Genomic DNA, 19,841 nt, shown 5'->3' with positions numbered 1-19,841 from the left:
CACTTATCTGTTGATACACAACATGCTTGGTTAAGCTACAATAGGATGGGGTAATCTGTGACTGAATGATTGTGGGAAGTCAGCCACTGGCTTAGCATCAGAGGTGGTATTCAACAGGTTCTGACCAGTTCTGGAGAACCGGTAGCAGAAATTTTGAGTAGTTCAGAGAACTGGCAAATACCACCTCCGACTGGAGATTTTACAGTGTCCTTCCCCTGCCACGTCCACCAAGCCACGCCCATAGAACCGGTAGTTAAAAAAAAATTGAATTCCACCACTGCTTAGCATGCTATGTGTAACAGGCCATTTACTGATATTTGTTTGACCTGGTTTTAGATTTAGATGTCCTGAGGTAGATTTCCACCCAGTTCTCAGAAGTGTAAGGAGATCAGGTTTGCAGAGTTTCATCTCTGGAACCACAAGAGATGGTTCTTCGGAACTGTGGCAGTGTTAGGCAGCTCAGAGAGCAAAGCTAGCTGGATTGAATTAGAGTCTGCTTCCTGGTTGGGCAAAGCTGTTTGTAAGAATGGAACCAGGGGGACTAAAATGCATGGTTGAACCTCTTGTGACTACAGATACAACATCACCTGCAATTTCATGAGTTACATCTGAGTTGTAACTTCTTTCCCCATAACTTAAACAAATCCTGAGTAGACAACTCAAATGAGTAGCTTAAGACCACTAATGACTGCCATGCTTGTTCTTCCTACATCTCCCCCTGCCCATGACAACAGATTATGGCGGCATGACATTTGAGGAACTGGCTCGGCTGAATCCTAAGATGGCTGTGGAACTTCTTAGCAAGAACTTCAGGGAGTTCTGCAAGAGATGTCCATCAGGCAGTGAGTTCTTGGAGCACTGGAATCAAGAGGAATCCACAAGTAATATGGAAGAAAATGGAACAGAAATCCCAAAAGAGATGATTAGAGTATATTGGTGGCTTTCTGTTACCTTAACATCTAAGAATAGGGAAAGAAGAAACATCTGGAGGCATCTAAAAATAAAGTACAGATACTCCTTGTTTAGCAACCACAATTGAGACTAGTGGCTTGATCATTAAGCAAAGCAATCATGAAGTGAAACCATGATTGGGTTTATTATCCTAATACAGCTTTTCTTACCTTTACAGAACTGTGAAAGTTGTAAATATGATGATTGGTTGTATAGTTACTTTTTCATCATTTTAGAACTGCAAACCGTTGCTAAATCAGGCAGTCGCTAAAAGAGGACTACCTGTATTTCCTGCAGCAGTCTTGAGATTCTGCAAGGATATCATATTTTCAAAGTACCAGCATTTCAAACTCTCGTTGCCCAAATTTTTTGATTTCACCATGGAAATGAAGTAAGATATTTTGATGATACAAGATACTGCAGGAACAGGAAAAATCTAGTTGTTTGTAAGTGGGTGAGGAGAAGTGATAGCCACTTATAACCTGCCAGTTATTATTAGATGATAAGGGAAATGGCTGAACCTTGTCTGACCAAAGCTTCCTAGACCATAATTACGCACACACTTATTTTAAAACAAGTCTTATTTTATTGCAATGCTGGGATATGTTTTCATTCCCAGCCGGTAACGAATCTCAGTCCCTTGAGATAAGCACCCACCTTTCTTTTCTGTGAAGTGCTGCCAATAAAAGAAGTATTAAATGAATTAAAAAAAAAAACACCAGCTGAAGTACAAAGAGATTCAAGAATGAGTCTGAACCGAACAAATGACTTTGCTTCCTGCAAAGGTTTTGTCATCTTTGCCTGTCCTTTATACCTTATGGGATGGGCAATCATCTCCCAGCCTTACTCCTAAGTTGCCTCTTTTGCTTTAGATGCTCTCGCCTTCTAGCAGCTCTGCGCACATGCGCACTGGTAACAGGCTCCCTGGGTCCTCTGCCTTGCTGCTGCCAGAGTCCAAAGTCTCCGGAGGCATCACCCCACTCCCAGATGGTCCTGGCCCCATCTCTGCATTGGATGTGGGACCCTCGTCTGAGTCCTGATCCCCTTTCTTCCCCACTGTCCGATTCCGCTGCCATCTGCACAGGCTGTTGGCAAACCACAACAGAACCAATTGCTGTTAGCCATCTTCACTTCCCATTTAAAACTATATCTCTTCTCTCTCAAATAAAATAACAAAAAATAATATGCAGGTATTCAGTCTGCCCAACATGGCAGTTGTCTCTTGGAATCACAGCCCCATATTTTGTGCCCTCTACCTATCCTCCTGCCTTGCTGATATATCTAGCAGGAGATGGGATGTGTTCCCTTCAAGAGCCACCCCAGTTTGCTGACCACTCAGCAAAGGGAAATGCAGCCTCTTTTGCAGAGCACTTGATGCTGGAAAGTGGCAATGCCCAGTTAGTATAAAAGAGCAATAGTAATAGCACTTAGACTTACAGTATATACTGCCCCATAGTGCTTTACAGCAGGGATCCCCATCCCTTAGCCGCCATCCACTACCAGGCCTTGAGCAGATCAGAACTGGGCCACAGAATTAGCAGGCAAGCATTTGCGCACACGCATTCCCTCTTCGTGAGCAGTGGGTGAGCATGTGCATTTGTGCGAGTGGCAGGCACACGTGGCCACCATGCAGGTGGATCCATCCACTCTCCCTACCACCACCAGACCACAAAGGCAGAAAGATTGGGGAACTCTGCTTTACTGGGTGGTTTACAATGTCCACATTATTTGGATATTGCCCCAACAATGTGGCTTCTCATTTTAGCGATCCCTGAAGGATGGAAGGCTGAGTCAATTTCGAGCCTGGCAGGATTGAACTCCAGGCTGTGACTAGAGTTTGCCTGCAATACTGCATTCTAATCACTGCGCCACCAGGGCTCCTGATACTGTGATTGCAGTAGGAGAGAGCTGGAAGCGTGTAAAATGGCCAATAATGATGTCAATTAATCAGTCAGTGGGGAGTTTACTTTGTTGTGTGAGTAGATCCTAATCTGTATTTCCAAATGCCCAGGTGAATTGAAGATTTAATGCGAGTTTTGAGTCTTCTATGCTCATCTTCAGAAGATGCATCTTGCCCATCCCCCAAATAAGAGAAGATTACTTACTTGGGAATGTTCTGTTATTTCTTTACAGAAGTGTTTGTCCGCCCAATGGTTCCCAAAAGGAGTCTCCAATGGGCCAGATCAAGTTTCTCCTTCCTGAGGAAGGCTGTGGTTAGGAAACCCATTTCAAAGCCCAGGTATTTATCTCATACACCCAGAAGGATACATGCTGCTCTTTCATCCCAATTCTTAGCCAAACAGGTCTTGCTCAGTTAGTAGCAGCTGTAAACAACCAACCAAAGAAAGAAATGTGGATCAGGGAATAAGGGAGGGAGTAAATTTCTTCCTCCTTTCTCTCACAAACTCCAGGTTAAGATATTTCCTCTAAAGCCATTGTTTTCATTTAAATAGAAGCCTCCATTGCTACCAATGGGAACTTCATGTAATGCATTAAATTATCAGGTCTAATCTAGCCCTTTCTGGTTGCTCATGCTACACTATCAGCGCCATGTTTTGGTGGGCTCGTGTAATTTTTCAAAGAGGCAGGGAGGCAGTGGTGGGATTCAGTCAGTTTGCACTGATTTGGGTGAAGTGGTTGTTAAATTACCCCCTCCCCCTCCCCCCTCCCATGCTATCAAAGTGGATCCTGGGCACTGCGCTGCACTGCAATGGAGAAATGGGCAATGGAGCAGCTAGCGCAAGTGAAAGAGAAGGCTGCTTTCCCTCTTTCTTCTCCCTACTCCTCCTCCTTCTCTCATGCCGGCTGCTTCATTGTCCATTTCTCCATTGCAACACAGCACCCAGGATCCATTTTGATAGTGAGGGAGTAATAATTTGCCTGGCCAAGCTAACCGCAGTCTTCCCTACATTGGGCCAAGCTTCGATTGTGCTGCCAATTTAATTTCTCGCCCTTCTCACTTTTGCCCGCAGACTGACCAACACCCCCAGCTCTACGGGAAGGGAGAAATCCTTCCATTTCCCCCCCAATTCTTCACTTTCGCACACGAACTCTCAGGAGCATCAACTCCTTGTCTTTATGGTACCCCGCTCCTCGTTCCTCAAAAACCTCGCTTCTTAAAAGAGCAGTCCGGAAGGCTGAAACAGTTGCAAGACCAACATGCAGACAAGCACCCTCGTAAACAGCCTTTTGGCAAAGGGTGGAAATTTAACAACCGGTTCGCTCAGGGTTGGCCATCATGGGAGGATTGTCCCGCATGTGTGGCAGAATTGAAGGATGGGGATGGGTCATGCCTTCCATGACAGCCAACATGACCCTGGGCGAACCGGTTGTTAAATTATTTGAATCCCACCACTGCAGGGTACCAGCGCCAGGGCCCTGCATAATGATTAGAACACCATTTCTTGTCACCTTTTGTTTTCTAAGCATTTATTGCTATACTCCCATGCTTTTTTAACAGGACTAAGGCCTGTTGAATTGAATCAAGTGAACCTACTTAAGATAGTATTGTAAGGCTGGTATTGCTTTGGAAATCTGCAACGATCCCATCTGAAGTCAGACATACAAGAAACAACCAGGCATAACAATTCGGCTTATGTGAAATTGTATGTTTTACAATTAAAGAAAATTAAAGGCAGCAAAGCAGAGTTCAGGGCCCTGTTTAAGGCAGCAAATGTCATAGAGATTTTTTTCCCCTAAATTGCTAAATGTACAAACTCCATGGCCCAGAGGAAGGAGTAGTGTTGGAGCTGATAAGCGATGTAAAACATAGAATATATGAAGAAGTAAGTTTGTGAATAAGAGATATCGGAAACAGCTTTAGGGGAAAAAAAAAACTGGAAGGAAGATCTGGTGGGTATATAGATCCCCGAAGCTTTGCATCTAGAGAGCAGAGCTTCAGGGATCTATATATTCCCCAGATCTTCCTTCCAGTTTTCTTTAATTGTAAAACATTTTTTTTGCTTTGCTTTGTTTCCTTTAAGCATAATCTGGATATTCTGAAGCATGGTTTAATTTGCCACATGTCTTTCTTTCCTTCCCTCCAAAGATCTCATGGCAATTTTCTCCTTGTGCATTGAGAATTTAGCCAGGCACAAGGAAACTCCAGCTTCTATGATAAGTTTTATAACTGAATAGAGACCCAGCTGGGTTACCTTGGGCCAGCCACTCTCTCTCAGCTCTAGAAAAGAGGCAACGGCACACTACATCTGAAATCTTGTTGGTGGGGGGGAGGACCCCTACAGGAACATGTCCAGGTAGTTGCAGGAAGTCAGCACTAACTCAAAATAGCCCTCAAAAGGGTATCTGTGTTAAACCGCATGTCTCTGCCCCCCCAAAGGGGGGCTGTTAAACCACATATCTCTAATGTCTTAATCCCCACACTCTTCTCATGAGACTTAGAAATTTGATTTTTAAACAAAAGAGCATGCACTGTTCTATATGGGGAAGAAAATAAATACTTTTTTGAAGTATGAAGTATTAACGTTGTAATGTTTGTTACGATATGATTTGTCAATAATTGCATAATTGACAAATCATATTGTAACAAAAATTACTACTCAATTACCAGTAAAAATACATAGAAAAGTATTTATTTTAATACATAGAAAAGTATTTATTTTCTTCCCCTTGTAGAACAATACATCCTCTTTGGCTTAAAAACATGCTCTTTTGTTTAAAATCAAATTTCTAGGGCTCGTGTAATATGTTTCTGCACCATGGATCTTTTATTGATGTTACTGTTGTGTGCTTTTAAATGGTTTTTAAAAGGACTCCATCGCCATCTCTGAGATTGAGCATCTGTGTAGCTTTATGGAAAAGTAGCCTCTTGACCTTCCTCGTCTCTCTTTCCTTCCCAGAACTCTCTCTGAAGTGATACAGAACTCACTCCATTTTGAGTATTTCAGGAACTTCCTCAGGCTGCACAATGCAGAAGCCCCACTCCTTTTCTGCCTGGCTGTAGAAGATATAAAAAAGGAGGCAGATCCCAGGATTCAGCATATGCAGGTCAACGAATGTGTCCGAACTTACTTCTTCAACCCTATTCCACCTGGTATGTGGCAAGCAAGTCTCACAAGGCCAGAGATAGGTCCAGGGATGATTTGCTATTGAAGTTTACTTCCTTGCTGACAGTCACAAGACCTTCTGACCGTTTTGGGCTCCTGCCTTACTAATCTGGATGGGCCTTCTGTTTGGTGCCCTGTGAGACAAAAGGGAGAAAGGGCCTTTAAAGGTCTCTGCAGAAAGCTCCTGGTCTCCTTCTGATCTTGGCTACTTGTAAATGCTTCCAGGTCTGGTTTGCTCAAGCCAATTTGAACAGAACTCAACCTGAGAGTTTTGAATCTTCAAAAAAAGATTGGGAAGAAGTGCTTTAGATCTTACACAAGAGCACCTCTTTGTTCTTTCAAATTTTTCTTCAGGCTTCTTTACAAGACTTTTAAAAAAAAATAGTGTGACTCTTTCCGATTTGCATGGAAGATACAATGCTATAATGATATGACCGCTAAGTGTAGCCCAGAGTCATTCAGGGACAAAACAATCACCCAGATGTCTGGTGTGTATTTTGTCTTATCCAGAAAAACTGCTGCATTGTGATGAATATGTCATCCATGAGATTCCAAAGTTACCATCAGTCCCTGTTCCCATATTGGTCACTGCTCAAATATTAGTCCTGAGGAACTTGGAAGAGAAGTGGTGAGTAAAGAGCGATGGCCAAACAGTGCCATGGGGATTATTCATTTTGGCCATTCCATAGTCAGAAGACTGTAGGTGGTAATATGGAAAGCCACCGAGGCATTGACATAATAATGAAGATGACAATGAGATGGTACTCCTCAAAGGGAGCCTATTGTATTTTAGTTCTGGGGTGGAGTAAAGTTGGAGTTTAGCCTCCTTTGTGTGCGATCTGCCTTGTGTCTATACACTGCCCATATGTGAATTACCATATGACCAATTTATATCTGGAATATAAATTATTTCTCAGGCCCAAAAATGGGGGAAGAAGGTAGGACAATTTAGGAGTCCTTTGCCTGTTACACTCAAGTTTCTCCTATAAACATCTTCAAGTGAAAAATAAATTGCAGTAGATAACAAGGAGTAATAATTTACCAAAATGAGTTTCCCTTTTTTTACTGGCAGGTTTAATATGTACCAAGGCCTATATCCTGATAGTGATGTTGCCATTGTTCCAACTGGTTGGAAGAAGAAAGATTCTCAATTGACAAGCAAGCAGGTGACTGATGGTTGAAGGAGTTGTGGTAGGAAGGGATTGGATTCATATCTTCCATAGGGATTGATGGTTGCAGAGGATTTGTGTTTACATCCTTCTGTCCTATATTCAGACCAAATCTGAAATTACAAACTCATAAACAGCTGACTCAGTTGTCTTGATTCTGATTTTAAAAGCTATTATAAGCTTTGAAGGTTCAGAGGAAGCCAGGATGAAGGGCATTGCATTCAATGAACAAAGCTTGTCTGCAGTAATGAACTACTGGCTTGTCTTGAAGAATCAATTGAATAAAAAAGATGATCTTATTCTGACCTGAGATTCTCCTAATCAATTGAGATGCTGGGTCCATAGTCTGAAATAATATGGGGGCTTTAAATAACTAGGGTTTTTTTTCCTCACTCTTTATCTGCTAGAAGTGTCAAACCTCAAATCTTGCACTCCAAAAACCAGAAAGCAAACAGTAAGAGAAAAAAACTCTCTGAAATAATCTTCCTCCAGAAATTTGTGTGGCTCCCATCTTTAGGTCATTCAAAAATTTACTGGGGATCAGGTGGTTTTCCAGATCCTAAGGTCATAGTGACTGTGGAGCCCCCTGTTTTATTTTATTTTGATTTGTTGTTGTTGTTATCATTATTATTATTGTTGTTGTTGTTGTTGTTATTATTTAGCCAACACAATTGCTAGTTCTTTAACAGATGTTGGTCTTCATATATATCGAGTTCTTCCCAAGAACCTAGGAAATTGTAATTAATATATATAAGAGAGAGAGAGATGATATAGATATAGATATAGATATAGATATAGATATAGATATAGATATAGATATAGATCCAAACAGTGGGGTCCTTTGCAATTGACAGATGGAAATGGGCAGATTTTCTAAAATCTGTCCAAGATGTTTTGATATGGTAGCCTGTGTGCTGATAGCCACAGGGATTACCATGGCCAGTTTATGCCATAATTTTTCAATTTCGATTTTCAGATCTTGATGCTTTGTGATGTTGTCCACTTCTTTGTCATCTATTCTCGTTTTTCACATTTCACCTGTGAGAATTAACAAGGTCATCGATCAGGCTGCCTTGTGTTAAACATTGCAAACAATGGTTTCTTTTGTAGAAAAGATGCTGGTGTATTCTTACCTCCTTCGTCAGGAGGGTCTGCAAGTTCCGAAAGGCGATGAGTTATGTGGCGCAGCGCAAACGCTTTGAGAACTTTCTCCTCAAGGAGGTGAAGAATGACAAGGAAAGTGAGTCCTAAATCTCTCAGTGTCCACACATTGCTGGTTTTTTTTCAGGAGAAGAAGTCTTTTATCCTATGGATTATTTTAAAACCAGGAAATTGAGAAAAGGCATCAACTGGTTCCGACTGTAAGGAATTCAAGCATCTAAAGCTAACTTGGTTACCGGGAATGAAATGAAGTTTGAGAGTTTTGAAGGTTTTTTTTAACACACACACACACACACACACACACACACACACACACACTTATGTCCTTGCTTCTTCATTACTCTAAACCATGGATGTCAAATTCACGTCGTCATGGCAATGTCATGTGATGTATCGGGACTTTCTTCCCCTTTGCTAAACGGGGCGTGGGCGTGGCCAGTGCAGGATGCATCCAGCAAACAGCATCTTCAGCAACCAGCCCTCCACATAGTGTGGAATGGTATTACTCAAGTGACACTTTGGTTGAGTCTGCCCCTTACAGGGAGACAGACTGCAACTGGAAGCTGGGAAAAACATTCTAATAGTAAGACCAAAGCCATAGTGAAGCCAATGTTAAAGCTTATTGAACTGAATTATTTCCATACCTCTCATCCGGTATGGATTTTTGTGGAAGATGCTTCCTCTCTTTCTCTCCAGATATACAGAGTCCAGCTCAAACAAAGCCCCCAAGTCAGAGCGGAGTTAGTGGGCGTTACGGCCCAAGTTCTGCACCACCAGAAGAACCTGAATTGCCACAGATGAAGCGCAAGCTACCTGGTGGCCGCATCATCTCAGTCAACTTCTTGGTGAATGATCTCTATTTTTATCTAGAAATGGAGAGGTAAGTCACCCCCTGTTATATTGCTTGCCATATCATTCATGCTTCTTATATTCTGAGATCTATAATATTTATCCCCATTCATTGTGTCTGGTGTAATTCTTCAGCCATACTCATCGACCATCATGTTGTAAGGCCATCTATGATATATCTGATCTATCTTGTTTGGGTTGGATAATTGGCCAATAAGTTCTCCAGCCTGGGAGCCATCCTCCTCTTAGTTCACCATAGCAATCTGTGACAGTCACAGAGACCTTTTATCAGGCTGGTGCTGAATTAACATGACAGCTTTTAGCATGGGAATGGGCCACAGGAAGAAATATTCCCTTGACCCCAAATATGGCCTGTTATTTGCTGCATTGCCAGTCCAGGTACAGATGATATCCACTGTGATGTAGTCTTGCCTCCAGTTTCTGTTACATCAAGGGAGGGCTTTTGTATTTCCCATCTGACCTGTCTCTCCTTTTTTTTTCTATTTATTACTACCACAGGTTTCTTCATCTGTCTGACACCGTGGTCATGCTGTCTTCTCTTGGGTTCTATACAGAGAGGGATATTGCCTTCTTGAAGAACAAAGTGACCACCATCTCCAAACTATTTCTGAACTCAGACATCCCGCCTAAACTTAGGGTAAGAGATCTGAAAATAACTTTTCCAACGTAATGGGATTAGCTGTGCTTGCAGAAACATAAATAAAAAGATGCTGTGTTTTCAACTTAATGGCAGAGAATAGGCACTGAAGTGGACAGGCAGGCAGGCAAGATTTAGAGATTATTAGTAAAGCTCAATTTAGTATTATGATAATAGTGGCATGTTTTGTAAAAGCCAAAAAGCAATTGTGTTGCATCCCACACTAGCACAAAATTTGTATCTTTTTTTTAAAAAAAAGTTTTTATTTTTTAAGACAAACATATACAAACAAAACATAAAAACATAAAACCAATTACCATTTTATAGACATACAAATTTGTATGTAAAATTTGTATCTTCAGGGGCCTATGTTTAAAGGAACCATTCAACTCTCTTTGCTCAGAAAGGAAGTTTCTACTTTGGTCTGTGGTGATAATTTTCCTAATTTTCCTACACACATAGAGAGAGCTCTTTTGGGTATTGAGACTGATGACATAAAAATTTAATAAATAAATCAACAAAATAAGCATTTTTTAAAAAAAGAATCAGTAAATTAATTCTTTTTTGCCATTCATTTTTGAATATTGTAAACCTTGCCAATTCTTTCATTCTTTGTGCTGCCCCTTTTCCCCTAGAAATCTGACACAGCTCTCTTGATTGGTCTGTATGTTCATGTCTGATAATGATTGGTCTGTATGTTCATGTCTGATAATGATTGGTCTGTATGTTCCTGTCCCTGAACAATTTTAGGGATGTGATTTCACAGAGAGGAGGGAAAGCCTTGTAGTGACCAACCTGAGCTGTTCCTTCTCTCTGTTTTCTCCCCTAGGACTTTCATGTATGGCTGGCTAGGGAATCCTGGGAGTTGAAGTCCACAAGTCTTAAAATTGCCAAGGTTGGGTTTTACTTATTTATTTATGATATCTTCCATGATCAGGTCAATCTCACAGATGCACAGTGTATTCAAATTCGGACTCTAATTTCTGAAGGTGTGGTGAACAGGACTCTTTATCATGGTGCTATCATTTCCATCTTCCCACATATATTATACTTCTGGAAGAAGTAAGTATTAGTATCACTTGGAATAGATTTATATACTTCTGGAAGAAGTAAGTATTTGTATCACATGGAATAGATTTGCTGTGTATGTATATTTCATATGTGTGTTGAGACACTCTTATAGGACCTTTTCCAATTGCAGAAATTGAAGTGTTCTCCACTCATCGGATATCGGTACAGGATTAGCATTTGCTGCATTTGCTAGCAATTCATGTTGGCAATGTTATTTATTGATTTGTATTCTGCCTGTATTATTTTTACAATAATTCAAAGCAGCAAACATATCGAACACACCTTCCTCTTCCTATTTCTCCCACATCAACAATCCTGTGAGGTGAATTGGCCTGAGAAAGAGTGACTGACCCAAAGTCATCCAGCTGGCTTTCAGGGCTAAGGTGGGACTTGAACTTACCATCTCCTGCTTTCTAGCCTGTTGCCATTATGATTTTATGTAACTGTTTGACTAATCAATCAACTAAACTATCAATCCCTATCCTGCATCTAAAACCTGTGTTCTGGTTTGCCACCATATAACAATATCCTGATTTAAAGTATTCAGGGCATGTTATTAAAGCTTTAGTTAAGTAAGGTGTCATTGTCCCTGAATTGATGTCATTGTCCTCTCTTTTCTAGTCTCACTAATAAGTAGAAACTCTCCACTAATCATTGTACAGCTGTACAGTGTAGACCCCATCATCTGTCAAGATCTGCTATCAAGTGTCAGCCCAGCCAGGTAGAGCAGACTAAAAAAACCCAATGCCCTAAAGCAGGGGTCACCAACCTTTTGGACCTCAGGGACCACCAAACTCATAATTTTAAATCCTGTGGACCAGAGACCCTGGGAAAATCCCCCAAAAAGTCTGCAGGAAATTCCCCACCCCATTTTCCAATCAAACATTCTTTATTTGGGATTGCAGGATACCATCTCCAGCTCCATTCTCAAGGGGGGAGGGGGAGAGAGAGAGAGACACTTTTGGCTTCATGCAAGGAAAGCAGCAGAAGCAGTCTTTCTCTCCCCGAAACTCTGCCAGAAATGACTCTGTGAGACTTGTCATGCTGGCGCAGCCTCTTGGAGCAGGATGCCTTGCAGGATCCCAAAGACTCATTTCTGGAAGAGTTTCGGGGAGAGAAAGAAAGACTTTTGCTGCTTTTCTTGCATGCAGTCAAAAGCAGAAGAAAGAAGGAGAAAGAAGCAGCCCGGTGGCCAGGCAAGGCACATGGGGTAAGTTCCCTCCCTCCGCCCTTTCTCCCCTCTCCTCGCTACCTCATGTCGTTTGCAATGCAAGTGACGCAATCTTTAGAAAATAGCTTGAGCCCTTCCTTTCTGTGGCAGCCCCTCAAATATTGGACATGATATTGCTATCATGTCTCCCCTGGTCCTTCTCTCCACTAGACTAGCCAAGCCCAGTTCCTGTAACCTTTCTTCATATGTTTTAGTCTCCAGTCCCCTAATCATCCTGGTTGCTCTTTGTACTTTTTCTAGAGCCTCAACATCTTTTTTATAGTGTGATGACCAAAACTGGATGCAGTACTCTAGGAGTGGTCTTACTAAAGATTTATAGAATTATATTAGTATCTCACTTGATCTTGATTGTATCCCTCTGTTAATGCAAGTTAGAATTGCATAAGCTTTTTTGGTGGTGGCTGCACACTGCTGGCTCATATTTCGCTGGTCATTTGATTGCAACATTGATGGGTTAAACATACAGTATGTTTGCCCTCACAACAAAAATACCTGGGCTCATTAAATGATTAAGGAGAAAAATACTCTCTTTGGACCAGAACAGCCAAGGATAATTTTAAGCTACCTCTTTATGGACTGAGGATGAGAGAAAGATAATGTAACAATAACATGACAGAATTTAAAAAAAGGTCACTGGGCATGTTTTTGATCTGGAAAATATCTATTATCATGGACAAAATCAGAGAATAAACAACAACAACAGGATTATTAAACTGGTCCCAATCTAAGCAATACATATATCAAAATCAATTGAAGGTAGGAGCCTGCATGAGCTTACTGCTTGTGCAACTTTTGTGTGATAATTTGATTTTGGATGGTTTAGTAGTACAAAAAGAAAAAACTCAAAGAAGAATTGCACGTCCCTAAATTGTCACTCTGTCTACTTGTCTCCTGTTTTTTGGATTCTTTCACTCTACACGAATTATAGCCCACCCAGCCAAACAGGTGTATGACAGGCCATCAGAAGGCTCGGGAAGGCTCTAAGTTTATTTGTCCGCTTTGTTTTTTTGTACCTTTCTTAGCGAGCAACTCTTTGCTTTGTCAAATGTGCATTATGTCAATAAAAGCTGCCAGGAGTATCAACATTTTTCCTGGCAGATACTGTTACTGGAAAGTGATGAAATATTTCAGAAAACGTAAAGGAGAAAAAACAGATGAGATTCTTCCTATACTACCACTGTCACATACAAGGGCAGCTAGGAGGTCCAGTGGTTTCAGCGGAGGTAAGCAGAATATGCAGCTTCCGTGATTTATTTTGTATATGCTGTATGTTATAAAATATGCACTTGATTAGCACGTTTGAACTGTATATCACAACACCAAAAAGCAACTCCTGACCTTTTATAGGGTGCTAAGCCTTCAACCTCAGTAACTTTAATTACACCATTGTTACAGTGCACATATTAAAACAATTTTTTATCAGTGATGTTTGTTAGGAATGTAAGTCACCTAACAGGTATTTGGATTAGAAATATATAAACCAGGATAGACATTTTAATACTGTCTCTTTAAGATAATCCTAAAAGTGTAATTGAGTGTGGTTTCTCAAATGGCCATAAGATGGAGCCAGAAACCTGGGTTGTCTTGGTCTTAGTCTCAGAAGAAGTCTCAGTAAGTCTCTGTTTCCTTTTGTTGGAGAGTATTGACCTTCCTCCTAATTACTGATATTCTTGGATTTGATGTAAGTCTGATACTGAACTTTGTTATTGGATTATCCCTGGACTGAAAACTAACTGATCTTACCTGTGAATGACTTTGGACTGTGTTTGAACTTTGCTTAAAAGTTTCTGGAAGTAAAAACCTACATTTACTGTACAGTGTATTGTGTGCTGTGTGTGTATTATTCAAATACTACTCTCTATACGTCTCCCTGAATGCGCTCATTCTCCTAAAAGAGAATTACCTCAATAATGTTTCATTTGGGGCGGGGGGGGTAATCAGCTGATTATGCCTGTGTTATAATTTGCCTTCACTTTTAATAAATTTATATAGAAGATCATCCAATCATCAGGTTTACTTTGCTCAAGGGAATACAGCTACTGCTGCCTCAACCAAGGGAGGCAACAGATGAATCACCTGGAGAAAAATGTAAGTCTTTATTTAATATAATTTTATTAAGAATTTTAATTATAATAGTAAAATGTAATACAAATTAAATTGAAAGAAAGGGAAAAGAGAAAGGAAGATTAAAAAGTGCAAGGAAATTGGAAAAAAGAAGAAGTAGGAGTATAAAGAAAGAGAATAGAAATATACAGGTAGTCTTCAGCTTATGATCACAATTGAGCCCAAAATTTCTGATTAAGTGAATTTTGCCCCATTTTATGACTTAAGTGAATCACTGCAGTTGATAAGTTAGTGACACAGTTTGTTAAGTGAATCTGGCTTCCCCATTAACTTTTGCTTGTCAAAAGGTTGCAAAAGGTAATCACATGACTCTGGGACACTGCAATGGTCATAAATATGAACCAATTACCAAGCAATCTAAATTTTGATCACATGACCATGGAGATGATGAAAAGGCCGTAACTGTGAAAAGTGGTCATAAGTCACATTTTTCAATGCCGCTGTAACTTTGAACGGTCGCTAAATGAACTGTTGTAAATTGAGGACTACCTATATAAAGAAGTGACTTGCAGTTTTTGTCACTAGAGGGAGTCAAGCTATTCTCCAATCCAAAGCAGGGGTCTCCAACCTTGGCAATTTTAAGACTTGTGGACTTCAACTGGCTGAGGAATTCTGAGAGTTGAAGTCCACAAGTCTTAAAGTTGCCAAGGTTGGAGAACCCTACTCCCAAGCACCTAAGGGCAGGACAAGACACAATGGGTGGAAACTAATCAAGGAGAGAAGCCAACCTAGAACTAAAAAGAAACTTCCTGACAGTTAGAACAATTAATCAATGGAACAACTTGCCTCCAGAAGTTGTGAATGCTCCAACACTGGAGGTTTTAAAGAAGAGATTGGACAACCGTTTGTATGAAATAGTATAGGGGTTTTCCTGCCTGAGCAAGGGGTTGGAATTAATGGTGGGATTTAAAAAATTTTTACTACCGGTTCTGTGTCTGTGGCTTGGTGGGTGTGGCAGGGAAAGGATACTGCAAAATCCCATTCCTTCTCCACCCCACTAACCTGCTTTCCAGCTCTTTCTCCTGTGCAGGGCAATAAAAGAAGACCCAGCCAATCAGCTGGGACTCGGGAGGCAGAGAATAGATGGGGGCGGGGCCAGTCAGAGGTGGCATTTGCCAGTTCTCCAAACTACTCAAATTTTCCGCTACTGCTTCTCCAGAACCAGTCAAAACCTGCTAATACCACCTCTGGTTGGAATAGAAGACCTCCAAGTATAAACAAAGATAGTAATTCTACACTTGCTAGTGGAAAGTCCAACTTTTCTGGATGGTGAACAATTTGCTAAATTCTCAGCTGCTGATCAAATGCCAGCTGGTCATAAACTGGTCACAAGCAAAGAAAGCCAGGAAAATCCAACCTAGGTGATCAGAATTTTGTTTTTTGTTTTGCATTTCCTACATCCTGATCCTCTTATTATTATCAGACACACTGAAGTAGGGACAATATAACCCTAAAGAAATATGGCAATTGTCCAGAACTTAGAACTTAGTTGTAGATGAGGGGGAAAAAAATGAAATGGCTTTATATTATTTCCCCACTTCCAATAGGTTGAGGCTTCAAATCTAACTTAACTCCTTTTCCTTGGCAGCATCAATAGAAAGTGCAACTCATAGGAAATCGTCATCTGGTGCCTCTATGCAAAAAAGGTAAAATGTCTTTGAAATATGTTTCCTCTACTTGAGACTTAAAACTCTCTACCAAATTTATACGCCGATAAATTAGAGAAAGACAGTTACTGATTTTTCAGTGAAAATTCTCCAGTGAATTTTCAGGTAAAATTCTCCATTCCATTTCTTATGGAATGTGTATGTGCCTGTGTTTCACTTCTGCAGCCAGTGGTAGAAACAGCCAGGCTTACAATTTGGCCAACTTTTTGCATCCTGCCTCCATGCAGAGGGGGTGCGGTTCAGTGATGGGATTCCCTTTTTTTTTTTACTACGAGTTCTGTGGGCGTGGCTTGGTGGGCGTGGCAGGGGAAAGAGACTGTAAAGTCTCCAGTCAGAGGTGGTATTTGCCGGTTCTCCGAACTACTCAAAATTTCCGCTACCGGTTCTCCGGAACTGGTCAGAACCTGCTGAATACCACCTCTGGTGCTGTTGCAGCCACTTATGTGCATGTAGAAACACACACAAGTGGTGGAGACTATTCAGAGGAAGTTCTACAAAGCAGCCAGGGCTGGGGAGAAAGCATGACACATTCTGTCATGCCCCTGGTGGAGACTGACTCTGAGGGAGAGGAGGAACAGCCATCAGGGAGTGGGAGTGTGGCTCCGGAGGTTGTGGAGGAGGCTGCGGAAGGGCACAGGCTGGCTGGGCAGTCAGAGGAAGACCCAGGCCCATCCCCTCTCCATCCTAGGGCATGCAGGGAGGAGAGGATAAGAGAGAGGTGTGAATGGCATGGTCTATGGGGAGGAAAGGGCCTTGATCCTCTTCATGGGCTGCAACTGTGAGAACTGGTTAAAAGGATGGACATGCGTATGGGCCAGTGCTGGAAACAAAGAGTGGAAATATCTTTAGTCTGTCATTCCTCTCTGAGTTTGGCATTCTTCCCAGTGTGTGTTCCGATATCTGTGGACGTCTTCAAGCCCTTATCTTGCCTGGTTCCCTTAACTGCTTCAGTGTGGTTTGCGTTGTTTTTATAATTTATAATTATTAAATTATTTTATAATTTATAGGCATTTTTAGTTTAAACAGCATTTCCTCCTTTTTGTAACTGCTTGTGGGGGAGTTTTTTTGTCTCCAGTCAAGGATATTTGGAGCTTCGAAGCAAAGTGAAGGAATAAAAAGGGGTGTCACCTGTTTTTGTCACTGTAATTATTTTGTATCCCACCCTGGGTCATCACACATTCTCAGATATTTCACAGGAGAAAAAAAAAACTGAATTCTGTGGGATTTTGGCATATCAACGCATAATTGTGCTTGTCAGCTACTTCCCCTACACTTTGTCCTGACCCTGAATTGCCCTTATCTTAAGTCTATGAGGGGGTGATCTAATATTGTATTAAGGTAGCCTTTTCCTCCATATTCCAATGTGATCCAATGGCAATGGTAGAGTTAAGTGAAAAGTATTGATTCTGATCAGAAAGAAGCTCTGGATGTTTAAGACAACTGATTTAAGGTCAATCTTCGCAGCCATCATTTCATATGCAATTATTCTCTTCCTAAAGAGCTGGAACAGAGTGGCCAACGGGAGGTCAGGGAAACAGCTTGGCATGTGTGATCACCATTTACAACCATCTCAACCAACATCTGCCAAACAGAATCAATGGAGAAAGCCAGATTCTCTTAACAACTGCATTATTGCAACTGCAGTGATTCACGTAACAACTTTGGCAAAAAAAAATAATCATAAAATTGGTCACAACCCATTTAACAACTGCTTTGCTTTACAACAGAATTTCTGGTCCCAAATGTGGTCATAAGGACTACCTGTATGGTTGAACATGTTTGTCACACAGAAGACACACCCTAATAATACCAAAAGATCAACTAATTCCTAATTCAGTCGTGAATTCTTATAGCATTATGTATCTCAGTTTTAAATTGTTAAATTTGTTTTTGCTTGCATTCTGACACAGGACATCAGTTTTTGAAGATGGAAGAAAAATATTTTAACAGCTTAATATCTTCCCTTCTGGAGGCACGATGTCCCCATTTTCTCAATGGGTGATACATTTCTGCTGCCACGTGTGGAAACTGAGGTCCTTGTCTATCACCACAGCAAGTAACAGGGCTTTGATAAGCCTGAAAAGATCTTTGGGAGCTAAGTGATAAAAGTATATTTTCCCTCGTGGGGATATATTTTTCTAATCCTTTCTATTAATTCTCAGAAAGCAGAAGCAACCAAGAAAAAAAAAGGCTAAAGGAAAAAGAAAGAATTGAGGATATGTGTGCATACAGGGATGAGAATCACTGCAAAATTTAGAGAGCCACTGCAGTATAATTAAAATAGGTTTATCCATCCCCTTGGTATATTTTAAGATTGAGTGGGCAGATTTCTATTTTATTATAATGACAGGTTATCATTTCAGGTTTTATTTGAAAAAAAACCATTGTTTCAGTTCAGAAGTTGACACAGGGACTTGTAAGGGATAATAGCATTTCTGAAATAAGCAGTTATCTTAATCATGAAATACTGGTCTCTTATTAAACATCCCCTGTCAGATCTTTCTGTATCAGCAAGCTTATTACAAAGATCTTTCTTTCTTCAATCATCCCAGCAGAAGTCACACAATCAGCAGCTACTGTATCACTCTGTTTTTTCCAGGTTAAAAAAAATCTACTCTCAATCTAAAGATTTCGAAGCATCTTCAGCAGTGGCACAATACTCCCTTAAAGAATCTAAATTTCCATCTGTCGACATTAGGGAACAGCATCCACAGCAAACTATTGTGACACCAAAATAATGGCATGCATGTATTGATGCTATCTCACACCAGCCGTCCTTATCTGTTTGCATCCTGGTGTCTGTCTCAATCACACAAGTCCCACACAAGGATGATGGAGACATACACATTTTGACATTTGTTTTGTTGATGATGATTTCATAACCCATAACTCCAGGAAAAAGAAAGGGGGCAGAAATAATGTTCTGGTCTTGTTTTTTAAAAATATCCTTCAGAATAAGAGACTTAGAAGCCTCACCTTTACCTCTGTCCCAGAATTATGGGACTCAGTGATTTCCTTCCATTTCCTTCACACAATAATATATGCATAAATATTGGGTTCTTAATGCTATCTGAGCTTGGTGTTTCTCTGCAGTCTCTTCCATGAATCAATGATGTTTGTTAGCCAGCAGGAAATGAGCCAAGCACAGAGAACACCAAGAACCCAGCCATTCAATCCTGAGTAACATACATTTTCTACAATTGGATGCATAACTATTTCTGGATGAATTAATCCACTGAATTACTTTGAGAAGCTACAGATACATACATTGCACTTGCATACCAAAAAAGGGCCAGTAAACATTCATGATATTATGACTGCTACCCACTAAAAATCAGAATTACAACACAGGATCACAGAATCCACCAAAGTCATTGGTACTCTCTTTGCAATCATTACTCTCAAGTATCACCTTCCCCCCCACAAAAATGCAGAGTTTCACAGAGTTTCACAAAAATGCAGAGTTTTTACAGTGACTAAAAAATATGGGACTACTTCCAGTAGCTGCTAATCCACTATTTTTCGACATTGGCATCTTGAAAATATGTGGACTTTAACTCCTAGAATTCCCCAGCCAGCATCTGCACATTTTCAGGTTATTTAAGTGGAAAAACACTGTTACCTAAGTGGGAAAACACTATCTCTCCATGTTTCCTGAGCCCAAACCCTGGAACCCCACCTGGGTGTATTTTCTGTATTCTAGAAGGAAAGTGAACTCAGCTATATTAGAAAGAAGCTACTGTATGTTTCTTTTGATATCGTGGATATATGTCCTGGAGGTATGTATTGCATTGTTACACATTTATAAACAAACCCAGATCCTAGATAAATAAATAGATAGATAGAAGGATGGATGGATGGATGGATGGATGGATGGATGGATGGATGGATGGA

The 19,841-nt window shown here is 40.7% G+C and overlaps 1 protein-coding gene across 1 annotated transcript in view; it reads left to right on the top strand.

Moving 5' to 3' along the window:
• Positions 1-18,685, top strand: part of RGSL1 (regulator of G protein signaling like 1) — a 37,547-nt gene extending 18,862 nt beyond the window's left edge. Inside the window, exons 10-22 of the mRNA XM_087928705.1 lie at positions 735-842; positions 3,085-3,190; positions 5,811-6,004; positions 6,528-6,645; positions 7,090-7,183; positions 8,297-8,430; positions 9,054-9,227; positions 9,716-9,854; positions 10,792-10,916; positions 13,255-13,379; positions 14,149-14,244; positions 15,869-15,926; positions 18,547-18,685. Coding sequence (XP_087784831.1) covers positions 735-842; positions 3,085-3,190; positions 5,811-6,004; positions 6,528-6,645; positions 7,090-7,183; positions 8,297-8,430; positions 9,054-9,227; positions 9,716-9,854; positions 10,792-10,916; positions 13,255-13,379; positions 14,149-14,244; positions 15,869-15,926; positions 18,547-18,685 — 1,610 coding nt within the window. The remainder of the gene's footprint in view (positions 1-734; positions 843-3,084; positions 3,191-5,810; positions 6,005-6,527; positions 6,646-7,089; positions 7,184-8,296; positions 8,431-9,053; positions 9,228-9,715; positions 9,855-10,791; positions 10,917-13,254; positions 13,380-14,148; positions 14,245-15,868; positions 15,927-18,546) is intronic.
• The last annotated feature ends 1,156 nt before the right edge of the window (positions 18,686-19,841 follow it).

The sequence above is a fragment of the Pseudonaja textilis genome, chromosome 3 (assembly GCF_049901715.1).
Source record: "Pseudonaja textilis isolate UNSWEBS1 chromosome 3, rPseTex1.2, whole genome shotgun sequence".
NCBI classification, from domain to species: Eukaryota; Metazoa; Chordata; class Lepidosauria; order Squamata; family Elapidae; genus Pseudonaja; species Pseudonaja textilis.
This window is presented reverse-complemented; position numbering and strand designations above follow the sequence as displayed.